The sequence below is a fragment of the Mixophyes fleayi genome, chromosome 4, assembly GCF_038048845.1.
Source record: "Mixophyes fleayi isolate aMixFle1 chromosome 4, aMixFle1.hap1, whole genome shotgun sequence".
NCBI classification, from domain to species: Eukaryota; Metazoa; Chordata; class Amphibia; order Anura; family Limnodynastidae; genus Mixophyes; species Mixophyes fleayi.
Genome location: NC_134405.1, coordinates 235,778,780 through 235,801,928, shown reverse-complemented (window position 1 = coordinate 235,801,928; position 23,149 = coordinate 235,778,780). Strand labels below are relative to the sequence as shown.

General features: G+C 40.8%; 1 protein-coding gene across 1 annotated transcript in view; it reads right to left on the bottom strand.

Moving 5' to 3' along the window:
• The window catches only part of KCNMB4 (potassium calcium-activated channel subfamily M regulatory beta subunit 4), an 81,428-nt gene extending 58,822 nt beyond the window's left edge, over positions 1-22,606 (bottom strand). The window contains exon 1 of the mRNA XM_075205342.1: positions 21,999-22,606. Coding sequence (XP_075061443.1) covers positions 21,999-22,334 — 336 coding nt within the window. The 5' untranslated portion in view covers positions 22,335-22,606. The remainder of the gene's footprint in view (positions 1-21,998) is intronic.
• Positions 22,607-23,149: the final 543 nt, after the last annotated feature.

The window sequence follows — 23,149 nt, the reverse complement described above, 5'->3', positions numbered from 1 at the left end:
CTGCGTAGTGTGGTGTGCCCGGAACACAATTTTTTACAGCTCCAACAATATAATTAAAAAATTGGGCATCAACTGTCACCGTTGTTTAATATCTGATACACCTAAATATGGACTGCACAGTGGAGTGGCCCCGGTAGTAAATTTGGTGCCGGGGCCACAATACCTCCTCCAACTTCCAAGTGTAGTGTTTATAAAGACAGACAGCGTCGAAGTGTTATTAGTTGACTTTCTTAACCTTAAAATTGTCCCTGTTGCAAATATTCGTGCAATGGAGAGTTACTTTTTCATTGAAAGACTCAAGCTTTCAAGTGTAGTGTTTATAAAATATAAACAACAATACAGTAGTTCCAGAGCACGTCAATACCTCTTGTTTTAAATTATGACAGGGCATTTTATTTTTGGTTTAATTACTTGAATTTGTTAAAATTTGGTTTTACTTTTTGAACATGGCAAACGACTGTTGAATGGTCATATAATGCAAAAAAAAAGGTCCAAGATGGAATTGTCGTTGGGCCCTCCCACCCACCCTTATGTTGTTGAAATAGGACATGCACACTTTAACAAACCAATCATTTCAGCGACAGGGCCTACCAAACAACTTTGGCTGAAATGATTGGTTCGTTTGGGCCCCCACACCAAAAAAGCTATTCATCTCTCCCTGTACAGACTAAACAGGCTCTACTGAGGCAAGATGTCGTCCTCATCCTCAACCTCTGATTCCTCTCCCCCTACAGTGTGTACTTCCTCCTCATCACACATTATCAATTCGTCCCCGCTGGACTCCACAACCACAGGTCCCTCTGTACTATCTGGAGGGCAGTGCTGTACTTCATTGAGGAATTGATTATTCATTTTTATAAACATCATTTTTTCAACGTTCTGAGGAAGCAACCTCCTTCGCCGCTCACTGACCAGGTTCCCCGCTGCACTAAAAACTCTTTCCGAGTACACACTGGAGGGGGGACAACTCAGGTAAAATAGAGGCAGTTTGTACAGGGGCTTCCAAACTGCCTTTTTTTCCTGCCAATAACAATATGAACTGTCTGAAATGTCTACTTGGATGGTGTCAGCAAAGTAATCCTCCACCATTTTTTCAATTGTGACAGCATCCAATGCAGCGAGAGAAGACATGTCTGCAATGGTTGGCAGGTCCTTCAGTCCGAACCAGATGTTATCAGCATCCCCGCCAGCGGCTCTTTTAGGAAAACTGAGCTTTTTCCTCGCAGCCATAGATGTGGAAGAAAATGAGGGTGGAGCTGTTAGCATGTCACGGTCCTCTTCAGAGGACAATCTCCTGACCAGCAGGTCTTTGCACCGCTGTAGACTTGTGTCCCCAGAAACAGAGACACAACATACGCTTTAAACCGAGGATCGAACACAGTGTCCAGAATGTATTCCTCTGACTATAAAAGAGTGACCACCCTCGGATCCTGGCAAAGCATACGAAGGGCTACATCCACAAGAGCTACATGCTTGGTGTAATCGCAATGGCTTACCAGCTCCTCCCTCACTTTCTCCAGCTGCTTCTGCAACAGCCTGATCAGGGGAATCACCTGACTCAAGCTGGCAGTGTCGGAACTGACTTCTCGTGTGGCAAGTTCAAATGGCTGCAGAACCTTGCACAACACGGAAATCAGTCTCCACTGCGCTTGACTCAGGCGCATCCCCACTCCTTTGCCTATGTCGTAGGTGGCTGTGTAGGCCTGAATGGCCTTTTGCTGCTCCTCCATCCTCTGCAGCATATAGAGGGTGGAGTTCCAGCGCGTCACAACCTCTTGTTTGAGGTGATGGCAGGGCAGGTTCATGGTTTTTTGATGTGCCTCTAGTCTGTGGTAGGCACTGGCTGAATGCCGAAAGTGTCCAGCAATTTTGCGCGCCACCGCAAGCATCTCCTGCACACCCCTGTCACTCTTGAGGTAATGCTGCACCACCAAATTAATTGTGTGGGCAAAACATGGGACGTGCTGGAAATTGCCCATATTTAATGCCCGCACAATGTTACTGGCATTGTCTGACACCACAAATCCCCATGAGAGTCTAAGTGGGGTAAGCCACTGGGAGATAATTTCCCTCAGTTTCTCTAATATGTTGTCAGCGTTGTGCCTCTTATTAAAGCCTGTAATACACAATGTTGCCTGCCTTTGCACGAGCAGCCATTTTGTAGATGCTGCTACTGATGCAGCTGTTGCTGTTGCTGCGGAAGGGGATGCATCTACCCAGTGGGCTGTCACAGTCATATAGTCCTTCGTTTGCCCAGAACCACTTGTCCACATGTCTGTGGTTAAGTGGACAGTGGGTACAACCGCATTTTTTAGAGCACTGAGGACACTTGATCGTACTTCTCTGTACATTTTTGGTATCGCCTGCCTAGTGAAGTGGAATCTCGACGGGATTTGGTACTGGGGACACAATACCTCCATCAACCCTCTAAATCCCACTCCACTGATGGCGGACACCGGGCGCACGTCTAACACCAACATTGCAGTTACAGCCGCAGTTATACGCTTTGCAATAGGGTGACTACTCTCGTATTTTGTGGTCATGGCAAACGACTGTTGGACGGTCAATTGTTTTGTGAAAGACTTAGCGGTCTTACGACTTCCCCTCTGGGAAGATGACCGACTAACAGCAGCAACAGCAGCAGTGGCAGTAGTAGGCGTACCGCTGCAGGATTCCTCGGATGAATCCCGTATTGAGGAGGACTCAGTCTGGCTGCTGACTTGGGCTGCAGGACTGAATCTGATGGAGATCGTGGAGGAAGTTGACGAGGAGGGTGTTGCTGGTGTGTATCCAACTGGACCATGGGATTTAGGTGTCCCTGTACCGATGAGGGTCCTAGCCCCAGTTCCTGAACTAAGCACTGAACTATGAAGGTTATTCAGGTGATGTATAAGGGAGGATGTTCCTAGGTGGGCAAGATCCTTACCCCTGCTTATTTGAGCTTTACATAAGCTACATATGGCCATACATTGGTTGTCCGGATTTGGATAAAAATAACTCCAGACCGAAGAGGTGCATTTTTTGGTCTTCTGACCAGGCATGACGATGGGCTTTTTCATCCCATGGACATCAGCTGTTTCCCCCCTGGTGCCTCATTTACAATAACCACATCACCATCCTCATCATCAAGTTCCTCCACAGCGCCAGCTACATCATCAATAGGCTCCTCCCGAGCTACCTCTTGCCGTACAGTGATGGGAAGGTCAGGCTTGACAACCACCAACACCCTTGGACTCGCCTTGGGGATTTGTGATCATTTCTCTTTAGAAGGCAGAGTTGTTTGCTGTTTTGTTGCTGACAGCATAACTCTCTTCAATTTTTTGTAGGGGGGGGGAGGAGGAGGAGGGCTAAGATCCGTGGGTGAAGCTGAACCACTAGTCATGAACACGGGCCAGGGCCTAAGCCGTTCCTTGCCACTCCGTGTCGTAAATGGCATATTGGCAACTTTATGTTTCTCCGCAGATGATTTTAAGTTTCTCTTTTTGCTACTTTTTCTTAACTTGGGCTTTTTGGATTTTACATGTCCTGTACTACGAGATTGGGCATCGGGCTTGGAAGACGACATTGATGGCATTTCATCGTCTATGTCATGACTAGTGGCAGCAGCTTCAGCATTAGGAGGAAGTGGGTCTTGATCTTTCCCTACTTTATCCTCCAAATTTTTGGTCTCCATTATATGTAGCACAAGATACTGCAGAATGTGTGAACTTGGTAATATTGCAGTACCAATGGGCTTATACTGCTGGATTGGTTTTTCAAATTTGGTTATAATTATTTATTTATTTTATTTTTTATTTTTTATTTTTTTATAACTTTTTTTTTTTTTTTTTAAAACTTGGTAATAATGGGGAAATAACTATGCCCTTAGAAGCACAGAGCACAGCACACAGCACCACTAGACTGAACAGGACACAGCACAGGACCCAGCAGCACTACTGAACTCAGCAGGACAGAGCACAGGACACAGCACCACTGGACTGATACTGCAGAATGTGTGAACTTTGTAATATTGCAGTACCAATGGGCTTATACTGCAGGATTGGTTGTGCAAATTTTGTTGTTATTAAAAAAAAATAAATTAGTTTTTTGTATTTTTTAAAATAACTTTTTTTTATTTTTTTAAACACTTGGGAATATTGGGGAAATAACTATACCCTTTGAAGCACAGAGCACAGGACACAGCACCACTGGACTGAACAGGACACAGCACAGGACCCAGCAGCACCACTGAACTCAGAAGGACACAGCACAGCACAGCACAGAACTGAACAGCACGAGATATAGCAGGACAGAGGACCACCTAACACACCCTCCCTCTACCCTGATCAATGCCCGAGTGAAGATGGTGGCGACTAGCGGGGAATTTATAGTATCCGAGTATCGCAAGATCCGACAACGGGATTATGAGTCAGAGCCTCGGTTTCAGATTTGAATTTGGCGCCAATACCCGGATCTGTCTTGGATCCGACTCGGATCGGCAACGTTCGGGTGGGCTCGGATTTCAGAAATCCGAGTGCGCTCATCTCTAATAGATACGCACATTACATACACATTGCACATTTTTTGAATGATCGTGTTAACAATGAATGATTTCTTCACATGTTATAACATTTATAACATCTCTACTTTAGTCACATGATTAGAATACAAACTTCAAAGAACTGCAATAGAATTACTTCATATGAAACATTTTCAACATTCATGATTATTTTATTGATGGATTTAGAAACCTACATCTGATTATATTCACTCTATTATCACCCACGGACATTTAATTAAAATCAGATTTTCATGTGTGAAGAGCAATTGCCTGCTTTGTGTTTATCAGTTGTTTAATAAGCTTGTGGGGCTGCATAGATATACACTCAGACGGCCTGATTCATTAAGGAAAGTAAAGCAAAAAAAATGAGTGACTTTGAAACTTGGCAAAACTATGTTGCATTGGAGGGGGAGACAAATTTAAAATGTGATGGCATATTTATAGTTGGGGAAGAACATGTTCTAGATCAACTTTAAATTTCAGTGTACAAATAAAGTTATCAAGTATTTGCGTGCTGCATGAAAAATCATACAGTATTTAACTAATGTGCAACATAATTAACTAATCTGCACCCCTTGCACTGTAACATGGTTTGTCCAGGAGAAAACTTACTCATTTTGTTGCCTTACTTTCCTTAATGAAACAGGTCCAGAATATTTACATGATAGATAAACTGATTGCTGCATTCTTCATATACTTTGACCACATTTTTGTCAAATTCTGAAGCAAAAGTAGGGCATATTTATCAAAGGCCATGTTGTCTGTCATAGCACTACTTAACGCCTCACTGAATTTCTCTTTCACAAGTAGGCAGTTCTATTATTGCTATCTAAGACTTAGGGGTATATGTATCATAGTGCGGGTTGTACAAGTCGCCAGAAATCGGCGAGATGACAGCTTCCCTTTAAAGCGGTGCTGCCTTGTAAAGGGAAACTTCCCTTTACAAGGCAGCGCCGCTTTTAATTTAAGCTGTCATCTCGCCGATTTCCGGCAACTTGTAAGACCCGCACTATGATACATTTACCCCTAAGTCTTTGATCTAAACAATTCACAATGGTACCCATATCTCTCATGCATAGCTTTCTAGGTCTTGGCTTAGAGTAGAACCACATATCTACCCCTCTATTATCTTTCATCTCCAAATGGATAAAGACTCATAGCACCAGAGAGTTATGCATGACTTGCATAAAAAAAAGTATTCTTCACAATCCTTACAACAGAGCTGGTAGAACCCGAAATTCCTCCACCATTCTCCAGAATAGAACAACTGAGATCAATCCAGTTGCTTATTTTAAAGGGACATACATTTCCACAATGTTGGGTGGGTACCAGATATCTTGAAGCTCCAAGATATTGAGCACAAGTCACCAGGATTGAGCACAAGTCACCAAGGGACTGCCTGGGGTGTCTCTCTTTATTACTTGCAATTGCTTCTACCATTTACTGGGTAAGTACCTGGATGTCTGCTGGCATGCCTTACAGAACAATAGTACTTCATCATGGTAACAAATTAAATTTAACCCCTTGAAAGTTTTTTGCATAATATGAAGCATCCAAAATGGCGCTAAAAGTACTAGTTCTTCAGTTCATATTTTGTGAGAAACTAGGTGCAGGCTGGATAAGGTGAAATAAATCCCTTTCATCACACTTATCATGTGCTGTTCAGTCATTTCTTATATATATAGGAGTGCATTTTAAATGTTCATTATCTGAGCAACTTACTCTGCACAATCCTATATTGATTGTCAAGTTTTTAATAAACTGCATCTAAGCCTCCAACAGTAGTTGAGTCAGCTACTTGTAATTAAAAAACACAGTACAAGTTTTATTGAGTCCTGATTATTTATTTATTTTCATTATTTGGCTTTTTCACAGAATCAATTTTGTTCTTTTAACTTCTTTGAAAGCGATTCTTATTTGTATGGCCCTGTGGTTGCTAAAGTGTAGAGTCAGTACTGCATATCGATTGGCAATGCCATAAACTAGGAATGTAGATAGCACTTGCTAACGTTTTAGTTACCTTCTTCAAACCAATAATATTAAGATATTGATTACAAAATAGTTCAATAACCTACTGTCAGAAATTATGCAGATCATTATTTCCTAGATTCAAACTTTGTGCCATATAACAGTTCCTGAAAAATATTGTCTTTTGGTTCATGTGAAACTATTTTAACAAAATAGGAAGTTATTGTGAAATAGGATTACATACTATAATTCGGCTGTGGTTTCAGGATCCCAAATAGTTATTTCAAACACTGGAGCTGTTAAATTTCACACAATACTATATATGTTGTGGAAATAAAGGTAGTTTGCCACGCATGGTTAAAAAGAGTCTGATAGTCTTTCTGGGAGTCTGCAGGCTCATGCTGCACACAGGGTTAATCCTTCACACTTCTCTGCACGTAGAACACCGGTTCACAGGTGGAGCACATGGGTGTGATTCATTTATGGTTTAGTAGGTAGTTAGTGCTGGGGAGGAAGCATAACTAGTGGATTTTGTGTTGTAAGCGCAGTGACTGACGCTGAACTCGTTGGCCGGTGACTAGTAAGGTGACTGAGTGTTTTATCAGAAATAGGGTCACGGGGAAATGTAAACCCTTTTGTTTGTTTGATTGCTGGAACTACGCCTTTTGCTGACTGTACCATCCTGACATCCCTGAATAAAGTGCCGCAAAGTGGTTCAGTAAATCTGTGTGAGCATCATTTGTTTGCCGTCATAAGTGGTGTCTTTGAGGGATTTTCAAAGGACAGACAGATCCTACTGTCCACCCAGCTAACAAACCCAAGGTTGGTGAGTGGTGCAAATTCTGGTTACTACAATATATTTGCTGCAAATATGAAAAATGTATAGTGGATGCAAACCTTAATCAAAAAGCAAATGTAAACAATTATTTCATGGTTACAAGTGTAATTTGCAGGTGACACAAACCTTTATCACAAGTAAAGCTGTTAATTTATGCTTTGCAAAATGCCAAAACACTGTTATAGAGGATCTTTTGAGGGCTTTGGTGAATGTGGCCACTACGTAGCAGGAGCAGCAGGTTCAAATGCTGGGAGTCGCTGAGGCCCAGGTAGGAAATACTAAGCTCACAAGTGAAGAGCTGACTTAAGTGAGGCAGATTCATGACGTGTCTGCGTTGCAGAAAATGTCCTCTTCGGATGATGTGGATGCATAGACTTTGAAAGAACCGCCAGGAGACTTGCCTGGTCATCAGAAGTCTGGGTAGCAAAACTGGCGTGAGCAGGTATCAGCAATAAAGGCTGCGATTTTGGCATGGATAGGCATGGATTGGCATGGATTAACACCCGAGATGGTCACTATGAATAGTTTGTAATGCAGGTTCGGTTTTTGCAATGCTCCTGCAGTGTTTCATAACTTTGTCAATTAAGTATTCAGTATACCTCCTCTATGTGTGTGTTGTAGTTTACCTGGGCGATATTTTAATCTTTTCTCAGGATATTCACACTAACCGCATTCACGTGACGGAGGTTCTCTCTAGGCTACACAAAAACCAACTCATTTGCAAGCTCGAAAATGTTGTCTTTGAACAACCTCGGATGTCATTTCTCGGCTACCTAGTCTCAGGCACCGGCTTACAAATGGATCCAAAAAAGGTACGAGCAATTCTCGAATGGTTGTCATTCTGAAATTGTCTGGAGAGCACTATGTAAGCTCCTTGGTCAGTGGCGCACGCAGGGGTGGTTTCTGGGTCTCCAGAAACCCCTCCCCTCCATTAAAGAAGTGCCGGTACGTGGTTTGTGACGCCAGACAAATTGAGAGAACCAGCGGTGCAGCTGTAGCAGGGTAGATTTAGGTACCTTCACCGTAAGTGTTTGAAATAGGTAAAGTAAATGGGGTAATATGTTAATTTTAAGGGAAACAATCTTTGCCAATTTAGCAGATCCAGCTTAACTGTGTTAATAACATGTGGAAAGTTGGTTGAGTACAAAGCTTCATAGTTGTAAGTAATATAGACTCCCAAGTATTTTAATTTGGAGCGTTGCCAAGACAAATTTAAACTACTCTTAAGGAGATCCAGAGTAGGAGGTGGAAGATGAAGTGCAAGGGCCTCAGTCTTGGAAAAGTTAACTTTATACCCCAAGAGAGAGCCGTAGGAAGCGAGGACTTCGAATAAGATTAGGATAGAGGTGTAAGGTGAGATCAGTGTAAGCAAGATATTATCTGCATATAAACTGAGTTTATCCTTGTTAGACCCAACTGTGATGCCTCCAATATCAGGGGAAAGACGTATCCTCGCTGTCAAGGGCTCTTTATGAACATTACAGACCCCCTTCTTTTTCACATTACTGCCTCCCTCCTTTTTCCACATAACTGTCCCCCTCCTTTATCTACATTACTGTCTCCCTCCTTCTTGAACATTACTGTCCCCCTCCTTTATCCACATTACTGTCTCCCTCCTTCTTGAACATTACTGCCCCCTCTTTTTTCCACATTACTGTCCCCCTCCTTCTTGAACATTACTGTCCTCTCCTTTTTCCAAATTACTGTCCCCCTCCTTTTTCCACATTACTGTCCCACTCCGTTATTTACTTACCTTGCTATGACCTTCTTTCCATCTCTTCTCTTCTTCTGACTTCTTCTCGCTGGCTCGGTGTGCAGCTCCTCTCTGCGCCGCTCCTCACTGACAGTGTCCGGATTTGATGACGTCATGCCCGACACTGTCAGTGAGAAGGAAGTAGAGAGGAGGGGGAGGAGGGCGCAGGGCGCTGCCGGAATTTTTTGCTAATTTTTTTTTTGTATATGCCGGCAGATAAGCGGGAACAGCAGCCGGTGGGGAGCGCCCCTCGCCTTGCTAAACTCGCTGACCGCGTTCCGCTGACCACATCTGTCAGGATGAGAGCATAACTCTGATATGCTGAAATAGAATATTGAATGTCAGGACCCAAATAAATCTTTGCATGAATACCTAAATTAACCTGATTCGTAAACTCAGATAAATGTGTGATCAAATGAGCCCAGGAGGAGGTAATTGAATTAGGTAAACCCTTTGTGCAGAGACCAGCTTAAGATATGCAGACCACAGACATCCATTGTATTTGATCCTGTATTTCCCTAGCTAATTGACTTCCTTTCAATAGGTAGTGTAAACACAAGCTAACTCTTGGGTGTAAATTGGAGAGCCAGACACCTAGGTGCAAATCTTGGAGACTCTGGTATAAAAATCTGCATGTTCTCTATGCAGGTATATAGAAATATGACCTTCAAAGGAAAATGTTGTCATAGTTCATATTTTGGGAAAATCTGGATGCCAATCCGTACTGAGGGGCAGAAACCACACAAGGGTCTTAAAACAGATACCAACTACACCGGGAACAACCATAGTCACATGTATTCCAGGATGAGATTGGATATTGTTGTAATCTCATCATATTTGGTATTTAAACGTGCGGGAGATTATGACCGGTTTATTGAGGGGGGTGTTATTTCTCTGAGATATATCTGTGAAGAATTACCAACCGGTCAAAACTTAGGAATAGTTTGACCAAACCTGAGGTAACACCCAGGGGACATTTCCGCCCCCACATTAGCATACACACTGCCCCTGTGAATGCCGTCCCATTTGAGTTTGCTTAAAAATCTGTGTTCTGAGGGGAAAAGCTATCATCTGGGGAAATCAAGTTACATTGATAAGCTGTCCATCTTCTTAGCCAAATCCCCTTGGCCAGAATGCAATTCATGCAAGTGCAAATCTGAATGTAATCCTATTTATTTTAAACTGTTTTTGCTTGTTATGTCAAATTTATTAATTGTTATTCATTATTTGTGTTATCTGTATGCCCTGTACTTTTTGTATATTAAATCTAAAATTTAATAAGTTGCGTCCTTGATACTCTAAAGAATTCATTAGCCTGTTTAGAAGAGATTGCTTGTCCAGGTTACCCTGCGTGTGATTTGTTGATACATTTGATTAACAAGCTGTGTGTGCTTGTATTTACATTTCTGTAACAGTCTGGAGGTGTGAAGAGTTAACCCTGTGTGTGTGCTTGTGTGGGTCTTGTTAGTCTGTGGATAACTAGAAGCCTGTGTGCCAGTGTGGGACAAGTATATTGGGGTCCTATTGCCCGTACCCAATAGGTGGTGGCTGAACCTTGAAGTGTCTGGGGGGGGTGAGAGCGCTGTGTTGGGGGCGATTCCGTAGGTCTAGAACCTGTGTGATAGGTGAGAGAGACTGCGGGCTGAAATCGTGTGTGACCTCATACAGCAAACACCTCAAAGTCACGGCAGCTGGGAGCGTGTTCGTGACAAATTCCTAGATCAACTTTAAATTTCAGTGTAACAATACAGCTATCATGTATTTTGTGTGCTGCATGAAAAAACAGCCAGTATTTAACTACTGTTTTACTTTCCTTAATGAATCAGGCCCATACAGTATAAAAATGACAACTAAAGGGCCTGATGCAGAGTGGAACACAAGCATAAGTGTAACCTGCGATTTTCAGTTGAAGATGGATTCAGGTCTGAATAAGTAGCAGATGCATCCACTTGACAACAGACACAATCCTCAGACACTTACACCTAGTTGGCTAACGTGTACAAAAACCTTTTATTTTATATTATGAACGCAATTGCTACGAAACATCATTTGAACTTACATAATCTAGCTAATGCAGGAGGAACAACTTCCCTACAGGCAAACAAAAAAAACTATGTTTGCTACAATCCACTCAGCAAATCCTAAACTCTGGCCAAGTTACTACTCAATAAAGTCTCGATAAAGTCTACAAATCATTTGCAAACCTCTATTTACAAGCGGTGAGCTATGTCCCAGTGTGAATTCGTACGTAGTTGCTCAAGCATGTCCTTACAATGCCTATGTTACAAACCCCTTCCCTTACCTCTCACGACTCTTCAGGCATAATGAGCCGTAAGTGGCAAAAAGTTGCAGGTCTGAATAGTCGCAGTTGCGTACGTTCACTTTCTGAGCATGAGCGTGCGCAAAAGAGGCATATATCTCACTCTGAACCAGGCCCTAAGTGAGTAGGTTGCCTTGATAAAATATAAAAGACGATTTTTATTTTAAATTACGAATATTAGTATACATAATACTGCAGGGTATGAAATAGTGGCTTTTGGGTTGTCTCCCAGTTATGTCAGATAGGTCTCCGAAATTATTTTGCATACTGATAAAATGTAAACTTCATTCTGATCCCTTCCTCTCCACCCATCCCTCCCTGTGTCATTTACTAACATTACATTTAGGCAGGTTACAAACATTCATTCTCCTCCCTCCCTCGCCCCTTTGAATCTATTCCCCCACTTACGCTGAATCTTACCTCATATAGGAGCGGAAAGAAGAGGATAGGATGTTACTGGGTATTAAAAACCATACTGTTGCTCAACATCACAGATGTGGCTGTGAGCAGAGCCCTTTGATGACATCATTACTGTGCTGCACATTTTCACAGCCTATCAATAACTCAGAGAAGAGACATAGTATGTGATATCCAGTGACATCCCCTCCTCAACTCGCCGCTTACACAAAATGTGAGGTAAGAAGCGGAGGGGGAAGGCGGAAGGCAGGGGCGGATTGGGAACTTAAAGTGGCCCTGGAAAAAATTATTGAAGTGGCCTCATGTCGGCGGGACCAAAATAACTGTAGGTGGGGCCAACACAAAAGTAGGCGGGATTTAGAACTACAGGAATTTGGTTGTAGTAACATTTAGGAAAACCTAGATGTGATGACTTTACACACAGTGGGTCTTCTCTAAAGCCATGCAGGGCAAATGTATAGTATACTACAGGCAGCCCCCTCTTAGTATAGTATAGTATAGTATAGTATAGTATAGGTAGCCCCCAATAGTATAGGTAGCCCCCCATAGTATAGTATAGGCAGCCACCCCTTAGTGTAGTATAGGCAGACCCCCTTAGTATAGCATTGTATAGGTAGTCCCCTTTAGTATAGTATAGTATACTAAGCCCCCCTCACTTACCATCAGTTGCTCTGAGCAGCGTCTCTTCTCACATCAGGCAGACAGGAAGTGAAGTCAGACTTCCTGTCTGCCGAACAGCACCGTGGGAGCCTAGCAATTGGCTGCCTGTTGCTGCCCACTGAACACCAATATTTTAGATTGCTTTCCTGTACGTGCCTCCCCCCGTCGCATCCAAACACGCCCCCCAGGAAAATCTGAGGAGGCCTCCAGGTGGCCTCGTTAGGCCATCAGCCTACTGGGAAACTTCCCTGTAAGGTCTATGGCCAATCTGCCCCTGGCGGAAGGGAGAGCCGCAGCATTGCTCTTGTGGGGAGGGGGGGGGGGGTTGTGTTTGTACATTGCTGTGAGGCACCCTACAGATTAAAGTAATTGACCTGCATTGGTAGGAGGCCATTACTTTGCACCATGTACTGAGTTAATAAATCCATTTACTGTAATTAATAAATGCAGGCATATTTAAAATGTAGTTTCTGCAATGCAGCTAATTTATATTTTAGAGAAACACATTTCTTTAGGTTTTCACTTCATCTTAAATTTGATGTATGCTAAAAATGCATTTTTTTCAATTCTCTTGTGAAAGCGGCCTTGAAGTGAATTAATCATGCCAAATATTAAAGAACTATGTTCATTTCAAAAAATGTTTCAGCAGCTTGATGCAAATAACTATTTAGGATAGCAAACAATATGCTCTGAATTATTAAATGCAGAGGAGAATGGTTACTGATCATTTGTCTGTCAGTCCCCTCTTCCACAACAAATACAGTGGATATAAAAAGTCTATAGACCCTTATTAAAATTGCAGGTGTTTATGATATAAAGCCTGAAATCAAGCCAGCAGGCCATGGGATTTAAATTCTTCTATTGTTCCACAGATTTTGGCTTTCAGCTCCATCGTCTTCACAGTGTTCCATGGCAATTCCTTTGATATTCATTTATATCCCTCTCCAAAATGGTACTTTTCATTGGGGATCATAGCTATCCTAGTAGGGTTCAACCATGAAAACGGAAAGTAATCCTACAGGAACAGCTGATCTTTATTTGGGATTAATCAAAATCACTTTCATTGATGGTAGGTGTATGCTAATTACTTTTGGACATGATTTTGAATGAGATTAGTAAACTCTGAACACAGTTACAGCCCCATTATGAAGGCGTGTGCACCCTTATGCAACCAGGGTATTGTAGATTATTATTTTCAATTATTTTTACTAACAATTGTCTATTTGTTTTTCACTTGAATGTTGTTTGCTGCTGTTATGAAACAGGTTCTCACTGGGATGAGAAGTTTTAATTCTTCACCCATTTCTCATAGTTTAATGTACTTTTTAATCCTTGGCCCAGTCTTCGTATATATACATCAGAGCATCGATGTATTATGTGTATTGTTATTTCATGTTATTAAGCACATTTTGTCCTTGCTAGTACTTGGAATATTGTATGTATTAGAAATATAAAGAATATTGCCAGAACAATGTCTGAGTGACTGATAACATAGCTAGCTAGCAGCCCAAGTTAATTAGCTAGGTCAACAGGTAGTCGGAGAGGTAATTAGGTTAGAACTTCTAGATGATATGCAATGTGCTTCCACTGCAATATACTGACAGAAATAAAATTGGGGAGTGTATTAATATGTATCAATATAAATGTTATATTATCGAAAAGTATCACAGACTCAGATTGTATAATGCTACAGATACATTGTGTCAAATATCTTAATGTTTCACGCAAGTGTGAAATGTCATTCCCTGATGTAATATTGTGTATCCAGTCAAATAGCTAATCATCATCATCTATGTATTTATATATATAGCGCCACAAATTCTGCAGCACTGTACAGAAAACTCATTCACATCAGTCCCTGCCCCATTGGAGCTTACAATCTAAATCCCCTAACATACACACACAGACCAAGAGACACTAAGGGCAATTTAATAGCAGCCAATTAACCTACCAGTATGTTTTTTTTTGAGTGTGGGAGAAAGCCAGAGCACCCGGAGGAAACCAGCGGAAACTCCACACAGATAAGGCCATGGTCAGGAATCGAACTCATGACCCCAGTGCTGTGAAGCAGAAGTACTAACTACTAAGCCACCGTGCTAAGGGTTATCCATTAGTCTGTTGAGTAGAGACAGGAAAAAATGTTTGACACCCTGGAAGGTATATAATGTAACTCCATATCTCATTCCAAACCCATTTGCATCAATATAGAGTTGATCCCCCCTTTGCGGCAATAACAGCCTCCACTCTTCTAGGAAGGCTTTCCACTAGATTTTGGAACATGGCTGTGGGGTTTCACATGCATTCAACCATAAGAGCTTTAGTGAGTCCAGGCACTAAAATTGGGGGGTGATAAAGCTTGGCTTGTTTTCAATTCATCCCAAAGGAGTTTGATGGGGTTGAGGGCAAGGCTCTGTGCAGGCCATCCAGTTCTTCCACACTTAACTCGGAAAACTATTTTTTTTAGATGGACCACGCTTTGTGCACGGGGGCATTGTCATACTGAAACAGGAAAGGGCTTTCCCCAAATTGTTGCCGAAAAGCTGTAATCATACAATTTTCTAGAATGCCATTGTATGCTGTAGCATTCATATTTCCCTTCGCTAGAACGAAGGGGGCCAGGCCAAACAAAAAAAACACCCTCCTCCACCAAACTTTACATTTGGCAGTACATATTTGGGTAGGAAGCACCTTCAACCCATCAATTCATCCATCAGATTTCCAGATGCTGAATGGTGCTTCACCACTCCAGAGAACACATTTCCCCTGTTCCAGAAACCTATGGCAGTGTGCTGTACAAACTCAAATCGACGTTTGACTTTACACATGGTGATCTGAGGCTGGTGTGAGGCTGCTCGGCCATGGAAATCCAATTCATGGAGCTCCCGACGAACAGTGGACAGATTATTTCTAGGCGCTTCAGTACTTGGTGGTCCCATTTTGATAACTTAACTGGCCTTCATTTCTTTTTTTTTCTGCTCATAGGGTCTCTTAAATGCTCCCCATCTTCTAATGGTTTTGTAGTTCTATCTGATAAGAGAAGCTAGCCGAGCACACAATACAGCACCTTGTCACAGGCTCCACATATACAGTTATGTGATTTACTGGTCTTCACCTCTACAAGTACTGAAAATAGGGAATGTGTAACAATTTGTACCTAACTCTGCTATATTTAGTCATCCAGAAAAAACACTCTAGCTAGGGACTTACCTAGAACGGGCATATTTAGGCTTCTTTGGGGTGGGTTCATGATGCAGGCTGTGTAACGCAATGATAACGCAATGCTGTACTTCCAGAAATCAGAGACCTAAACTGCTCTTCAAATGCTATTGCTGCCATACAAAAATCCAGTGACCCAGAAGTGATGTCAGCAACTTTGGGTTGTGCTGCCTGAGGGTGCGGTAACTCTGTCTGGTTTGCCACTGCCACCAAAACCCATCCACCACTTCCACTACAGAGATTATGGGACTGTACTTCAGGAAGCTACCCCCGTGTGACATTTGGCCCTGGAAGCTGATGAAGGAGGAGTCACATTATAACTTTCAGGCTGTCAACCTATGTTTTCTGTCTCTACTAATGGGTTATCCCTTTTTCAGCTGAGTAAAGACTAACATGGACAGAGGAAGGCTGCCAAATTTTAGCCCGGAGGTCAAGAAATGACTCAGCAACCTATTAGGAATATTTTAAAAGAAAAAGAATGCATGTGACCCAGCCCAAGATAGCCCACTATGGGAGCGCCCCAGAGGGTGGATGCCCTCCAGCCTAGCCTGCCCGTGACCATGGACTAGAAAGAGGAAATATCCGCTCATCATTCAATAGCAAGCAAAATATTCAAAAAAACATAAATATACCAGAAGCTGTGCAACATTTTGGTTGGGATGTATTCATTTATTTTAAAAAGTGAAAGTTTGTGGGAAGAAATATATAGCTCCACTTAGAAATGGAGTTACTTAATTCTTACTAGTTTACAGTCAACAACTTATATCTCTATTTTTACTTTTATTTCAAGAGCAGGGTATTTAACTATATACTTTATATATTTTGCAATAAAAGGTTGTCTGTAAAATTCTCTATAACATTTTTGTCTAGATACTAGTCCAGAAGGAACTCCTGCTGTGCTGCCTATATAATCACTGAGTCTTTTCCAGAATCTAAGAGGTCTATTTAAGAAGAGGATGGCATTACTACTATTTCAATAAGATACAACTGAAGCCTCTCTGGAAGGTCCATGTCGGGGCCCCCAGAGCAGCCCCGTCATAGTAAATTGCAGCAATATTTCATTATGCATTGCTCTGATTTGCAGCAATACATATTGATTGTTACCATACAGTATTAATAAATAGATCACAAAAGTATAAGGGCTAGATTTACTAAGCTGCGGGTTTGAAAAAGTGGGGATGTTGCCTATAGCAACCAATCAGATTCTAGCTTTCATTTATTTAGTACCTTCTACAAAATGACAGCTAGAATCTGATTGGTTGCCATAGGCAACATCCCCACTTTTTCAAACCCGCAGCTTAGCCCTAAGTCTGTTGTGTTTCTACCAGCAGGTCTGAGACCAGGAAAATATAAACTTGTGACTCACAACAAACATTATCTCTCAGTGATCATGCTTACACAGGAAATAAACCTGAGCCTGAACATAAGGATGCATTGGAGCTCATTACAATTTTTCGTACACTAGTAGGCAGTTTTGGAATAAAATATACAGAAAAATATTATTGCCATAGATCAATATACTTATGCCAGTGTTTGTTTAAAATGTGTTACAGTCATACATGCCTACTTTCTAAATGTGATTCCCAGGAGGTCCGGGGACAGGTGGGCGTGTGGGGGGCGTGGACCAGAGATTTGCGTCACTAAACCCCGCCCCTAACGCTGTCGTTACACTTTGCTCTATACCAGATGGGGACATGGCCACAATGATGCATTAATCGCGTCACTAAGCCCCACCCCTCCATTCGCTTTACAGGACAGGATTTTGCTCTGCTCTCCCGGGAGTGCGGGAGGACTCTCAGAAATTCGGGAGTCTCCCGGACATTCCGGGAAAGTAGGCAATTATGGTTACAGTGCCTTAAAGAACCTCATCATCATTGCATGGTCAAGTTCAGTTCTGTCTCTTTCCTGTATTTAAAAACCAGGATTGACTATATATTACTAGATCACAGTTCCATTGATGTGGAGGAGCCACCTGAATCGTACAGATATATTAAAATGTATTTCTAATGTTTGAAACATTATTACTCTTATGTTAAATAGAAAAATCCATAAATCCTTCATAAACTGTAGATAAGATATCTGCAAAAAGAGAAAAAAGTCACCCACAGTAGCAAATTAATGTCCTGTACATAAAAACTTAATGTTCCCAGAAATCATATCCTCAGAATGTAGTACTTGGTTGATGAGCTGGAAAAAAAAACTGGAAGACTGTGAGACAGATGCCAAAAAAGAGGAGACTGTACATTGAACTACTTGAAGAGAAGTGTTGCATAGACTTCTAAGTCCCTGGCTGTGTGCTGCCTTATTCTTCAATAATGCTGGACTACTTCCTACTAGAGAGCTAAAGAATTATATGATGATCTGCCAGACTGTATGCTACAAGAACAGCGACTCAGGTGGCTCTCTGCTACACTTCAGGAGCTGCAGAGATCGTGACAACTTTTTGCTGCTTGTGTGAGTGCAGACTGAGTAATTGCACCAATCAGCAGGGTTATATATTTATGGGTAAATTTATCAAGCTGCGGGTTTGAAAAAGTGGAGATGTTGCCTATAGCAACCAACAGATTCCAGCTGTAATTTTGTAGAATACACTAAATAAATGATAGCTAGAATCTGATTGGTTGCTATAGGCAATATCTCCATGTTTTCAAACCCGCTTGATAAATTTACCCCCTACTGTTTTATTGATTGTCATTTAAAACATGATACTGGTAGTTAGCCATTTATTGAGCCCTTCAAGACCAAAGGTGGTTTGTGCCTCAATGACCAAATCTATTACAAACTGATGGTTATAAAAATCACTGTGATGATCATAAATGTCAAAATGTGGACTGCGGGGGGGGGGGGGGGGGTTAGAGAACTATTGTATTTTCCAACATAGAACAAGTTTACATTTAAATGATCATTTTATAATTTAAGTGAACATAAACTTTGTCAATTAAATAGTGTGAAAAAAAAACACTTTAGAGTGCTCTATAATCAGTATGGCAGCCTGTAATGTATATTTGGGGTTTCACTGTTCCCCACTGTTAGAAAATAACTTTTTATATTTGAGTTAACTGGGCGCTTTACTATGTGTATTTGCATTAAGTGGTTTCTTTAGGGCGTAAGAAGCAGCTGTAGTGCAAGATCAGCAGGGTAAAGGTCCTTAAGTGGTCTGGAGAGGTCTATTAGATGCGTTTCAACCCAAGGTCTTTTTCATGGCATGAAAGAAACCGCTTAATGCAAATAAGACCTTCAAGTTCTGCTAGGCATACAGATGACCTAAAAATGATTTTGTAGAGACTGTACCTGTTTTTTACTATTGTTATTTTAACAAACTCTTTGTGATATTCTTGTGCATTAAAATTATTTGTTTATAGGTAATTGCACTATATGCTTCTTTTTCTCTGCATTATACAATGCTGTATGAGAAATAGAAGTCTCCCTCTGAAGTTTTCCCATGAATGGAGACCAATGCACTTGTCTTCTTTAATAGAGTAAGAATATTTATCTAAGGGGTGTCTCCTGAAGATTGTTATCACTAAACTTTATTATTGCCAGAACAAGACTGTGCAGATTATTCATAGTGCTGTCTAGGACAAAAGTTAGACACTATACAGTTAAAAATTAATTTATCATAATATAGCTAGGTAACATATATAATAGCTTGACAAAATATAGCATTTATTATTAAGCTACCCCAAGGGAACATTGTATATGTTGGATTACACTATCTGGTATATCATATTTACTGCAAAGCAACATTAACCCCCCAGGCCCTCGGCTGGAATAAAAGTATTGTTTGCCGTATATTGTGTTGAAGAATCATAGACATGTCACTGGAGGTACAAGAAGGCAACCAAGTATCATTTAAATGAGGCTAAGGGGTACATTTACTAAACTGCGGGTTTGAAAAAGTGGAGATGTTGCCTATAGTAGCCAATCAGATTCTAGTTATCATTTATTTAGTACATTCTACAAAATGACAGCTAGAATCTGATTGGCTGCTATATACATCTCCAGTTTTTCAAACCCTCAGTTTAGTAAATATACCCCTAAGTGTAGAGCGCGTCACATACTGAACAGAATACCCCACCTTACAGAAATTCCCCTACCTTACACCAATGAGCCCCAAACAGTGTGAAAGAGTCTTGCAAGTGGGAGTCACTCCTTTCACTGTGTTATGCTTTGAATATCCACATAGTAAAAGCAACTACAAAAATGGCTGCTATGGAAAGTTAATTCCCACAAGTAATAAGCCAAACTTGGTGGTTTACATAAACAGTCACAATTCTTCTCAAGATGAGCACTCTCAAGATGACAAATGTTTGTTATAAGAAGTCCCAAAACCAACCTTAAAGAATTTTCAGATATCATTAATATCTTTCATAGCTTCTATCATCTTAAGACGTCACTTTCATTATGCTCTAGAACTGTGTTAGCAGCAGTTATAGAAGACAATGACATGATGCAGAGTTGAGTTTCATAAGTGGTATGATTTCTCTTTGACGCAATGCATCTATAATTTTCTTTAAAAAATGCAGAAATGTATCAAAATCTATTCCATGTCCACAATGCGGATTCTAGATTATATTCCCTATACTTTAATTAAAAAAATGCATGAAACTGTGTCTCACTAAGTTTTGCTTTGTGTTGTTAGATATTCTAAGGAAGTGTTTGTGATAAGGTTTCTTGCTTTAATTAGAACTTGTTGGTGCATGACTATCTTATTCCAAACATGCTCCTGGAAACTACATAAGAAAAAGTAATTTAATTATGAAATACAGTGCCTTCTACTGTACGTCCATAAAATACATGATTAGTTACATTATGTTTTTAATAGGTGTGATTTAAAAGCTGTTTGTCATAGTACAGTAAATAATGTCCAACAACATAATGTTAACGTTTTGCCATATTTACAAACATTTGCATATGGTACCTGAAGTATAATAATATGTCAAGAACATCTCAACAATATTTTACACACTTGATAAATATTGACCTAGAAAGTCAAATAACTTGAATATCTCAACCAGAAATAATACATAGAACTGTGTGCACTTTGTGAACAGCCCAGGTGACAGAAATAATAAAGTTTGATGTTCTGTGAATAATGAGCCTAAGAATATCTAGTTCAGTATTCTGTATATGAGTTGCTCGTTGGATATTATTGGATCTTTCCTGCAGTACAAGAACTATTCTACTGTGATCTCTAAATACATTTCACAGTTCCTTGTTCAGAGAGCCTCGGATACTAGCAAAACTCATCCCCTAGGCAACAGAGCTTATCACAGAATGGTTGCAATTGTATTAACTCGTTCATCAGCGCTGATTGGCAGAGTATGCTATAACAAGCCTATTTTGTACGTGTCCCGTGTACGTTGCAGATTAACATTAACTGTAAGTAACCTTTTACAGTGATCTGGCCATCTTCCCATTATAATAATGAGCATTTATTTCACATAGCTAAAGGCAGTCTTCTACTGCATAAAATATAGGCAAAGTATTATATATGGGCACATAGATGTAGTTTGAAGCCTAATATATATGTTTTTTGTTCAATTTAAAATAATTATTGTAGTATTGTAGAACTTCTTAGTGACACTGTGCAATGAGACAACAACATGTAATCTGCACACACAAGAAGAAACAAATACATTATTCAAATGTTACTTAACCCCATCATGTTGAGTATCATACCAGCATTGCAATGCTATCCAATCCTTTCAGAGCACTGCAATGCTACATTAACACTTCTGTAAACTAGGAAGTACTATTGAAAAATACAATCATACGATTTATACAGAAACTAGTTTACAGCAATGGGGTTTAATCTAAATAAAATGTCTCTATCTTTGAAGTACATGAACATGAAATACACTATAGCAAGTTGATGAATAACTCTCAAAGAACACAATAAAGTGCTACAGCAGTTAAACAGCATCATTTGTTGTGAATATCTACAAATATAATCAGCTGCTTAACAATCATAGGGAGCATGTGTTCCAGCTTTTATTTCAGGCATAGAACTAAAGTCAAAAGATGACATAGCAAAAGGTTGTAGCACATTTCATCATCCAACATAATACAGCTCAAAGACGAGTGAACAAGATGAATAGATGAATAATATATATATATATATATATATATATATATATATATATATATATCTATATCATGTTTTGACAGATAAAGGCATACCAGTAACCAGAACTTTCCCATGCTACACAAGAGACAAGAGCACATCAGTATGGTTAATAATCCAACAACTGCCACAGGGTGTGAGACCCCCAAACAACTTTACCTTGGGGTTGCTGATGAGCTGCTGTTCGTCCTCATGTAATAAAGCCCTGGAGTTGGACTCGGAGTTATTGACGTAGATCTGCAGACATGGGTACAAGGAGGTGCCCTTACAGTCACTCCCGCAGGTGAAAGTACACTCAAACGTCTCCCCGATCTGTTGCACTGACAGCACCGTGCAGTTTGCTGTCTTGCCCTGGAGATCCTGCAGCGCTGGATTCAGCCAGCAGAAGCCCAATATGAACAGAGATACCACTCCAGAGATGATTAGGAATAAACCCAGCCGGATGCTTTTGTCTTCGGCTTCTGAGTATTCATAAGCCACCCTGAGTTTTGCCATGGCGTCTGGATGTGTGTCCTCGGCATGTACAATTCAGCAGGTCATTGCTCTCAGCAGAGGGATGACATGGAGCCGAAGGGGGAGAGAAACTATTGCCAGACTCAAGAACATGTCGTGAGAAAGTGAGCTTCTGCCGTGTACTTTCAGATCACTTCCAGCACATCGTGTAAATCAGGCTGCTTCAGTCTAGTGTGGCTCTCCTGCCCACCCCAAGAGATAAAGGGGAGTTCACCATCTTCCTCCCACCAATGGTGGCAGCTGGCTGGGAGCTTGACATCCACATGTCTCCGTGAGAGCAGATCCCTGACACAGGCACAGTACGGTCCCCCATGCACACACGCCAGCTGCCCCGGGCTCCCCTATATATTGTGGTCGCATTTGATTTCACATTGCACCATGATGCACTTTTACAAAAATTGTATTGTTAGTTTCAGCGTAAAACTTCTCTCAGTGACTATAGAAAAATAGTAAAGTGATAATAAAAATAGGAAAACAGAATGCTGAATTGATGTCCATGAAGGGTTGATTTTCATGCCACCTCAGCACCCTAATGGAACGTCTACATAGGTAAAAACAATGACTAGCTAATTGTGAAACAGAAAGATAACTTACTATGATAATAAAACAGTAGTACGAAGATGAGATGAAATACATTGCACATAATACAGTGCAGGATAAGGTAACTGTGAGCAAAGCAAAGCAATAATAGCTTTAAAAAAAAAAGTCCAGCTAGACCTATATGTAATACATTGTAAGGGGTGGAATATAAAATAAAAAGAGTAATTAAACCGAAGTAGCATTATTCTTCTAATATG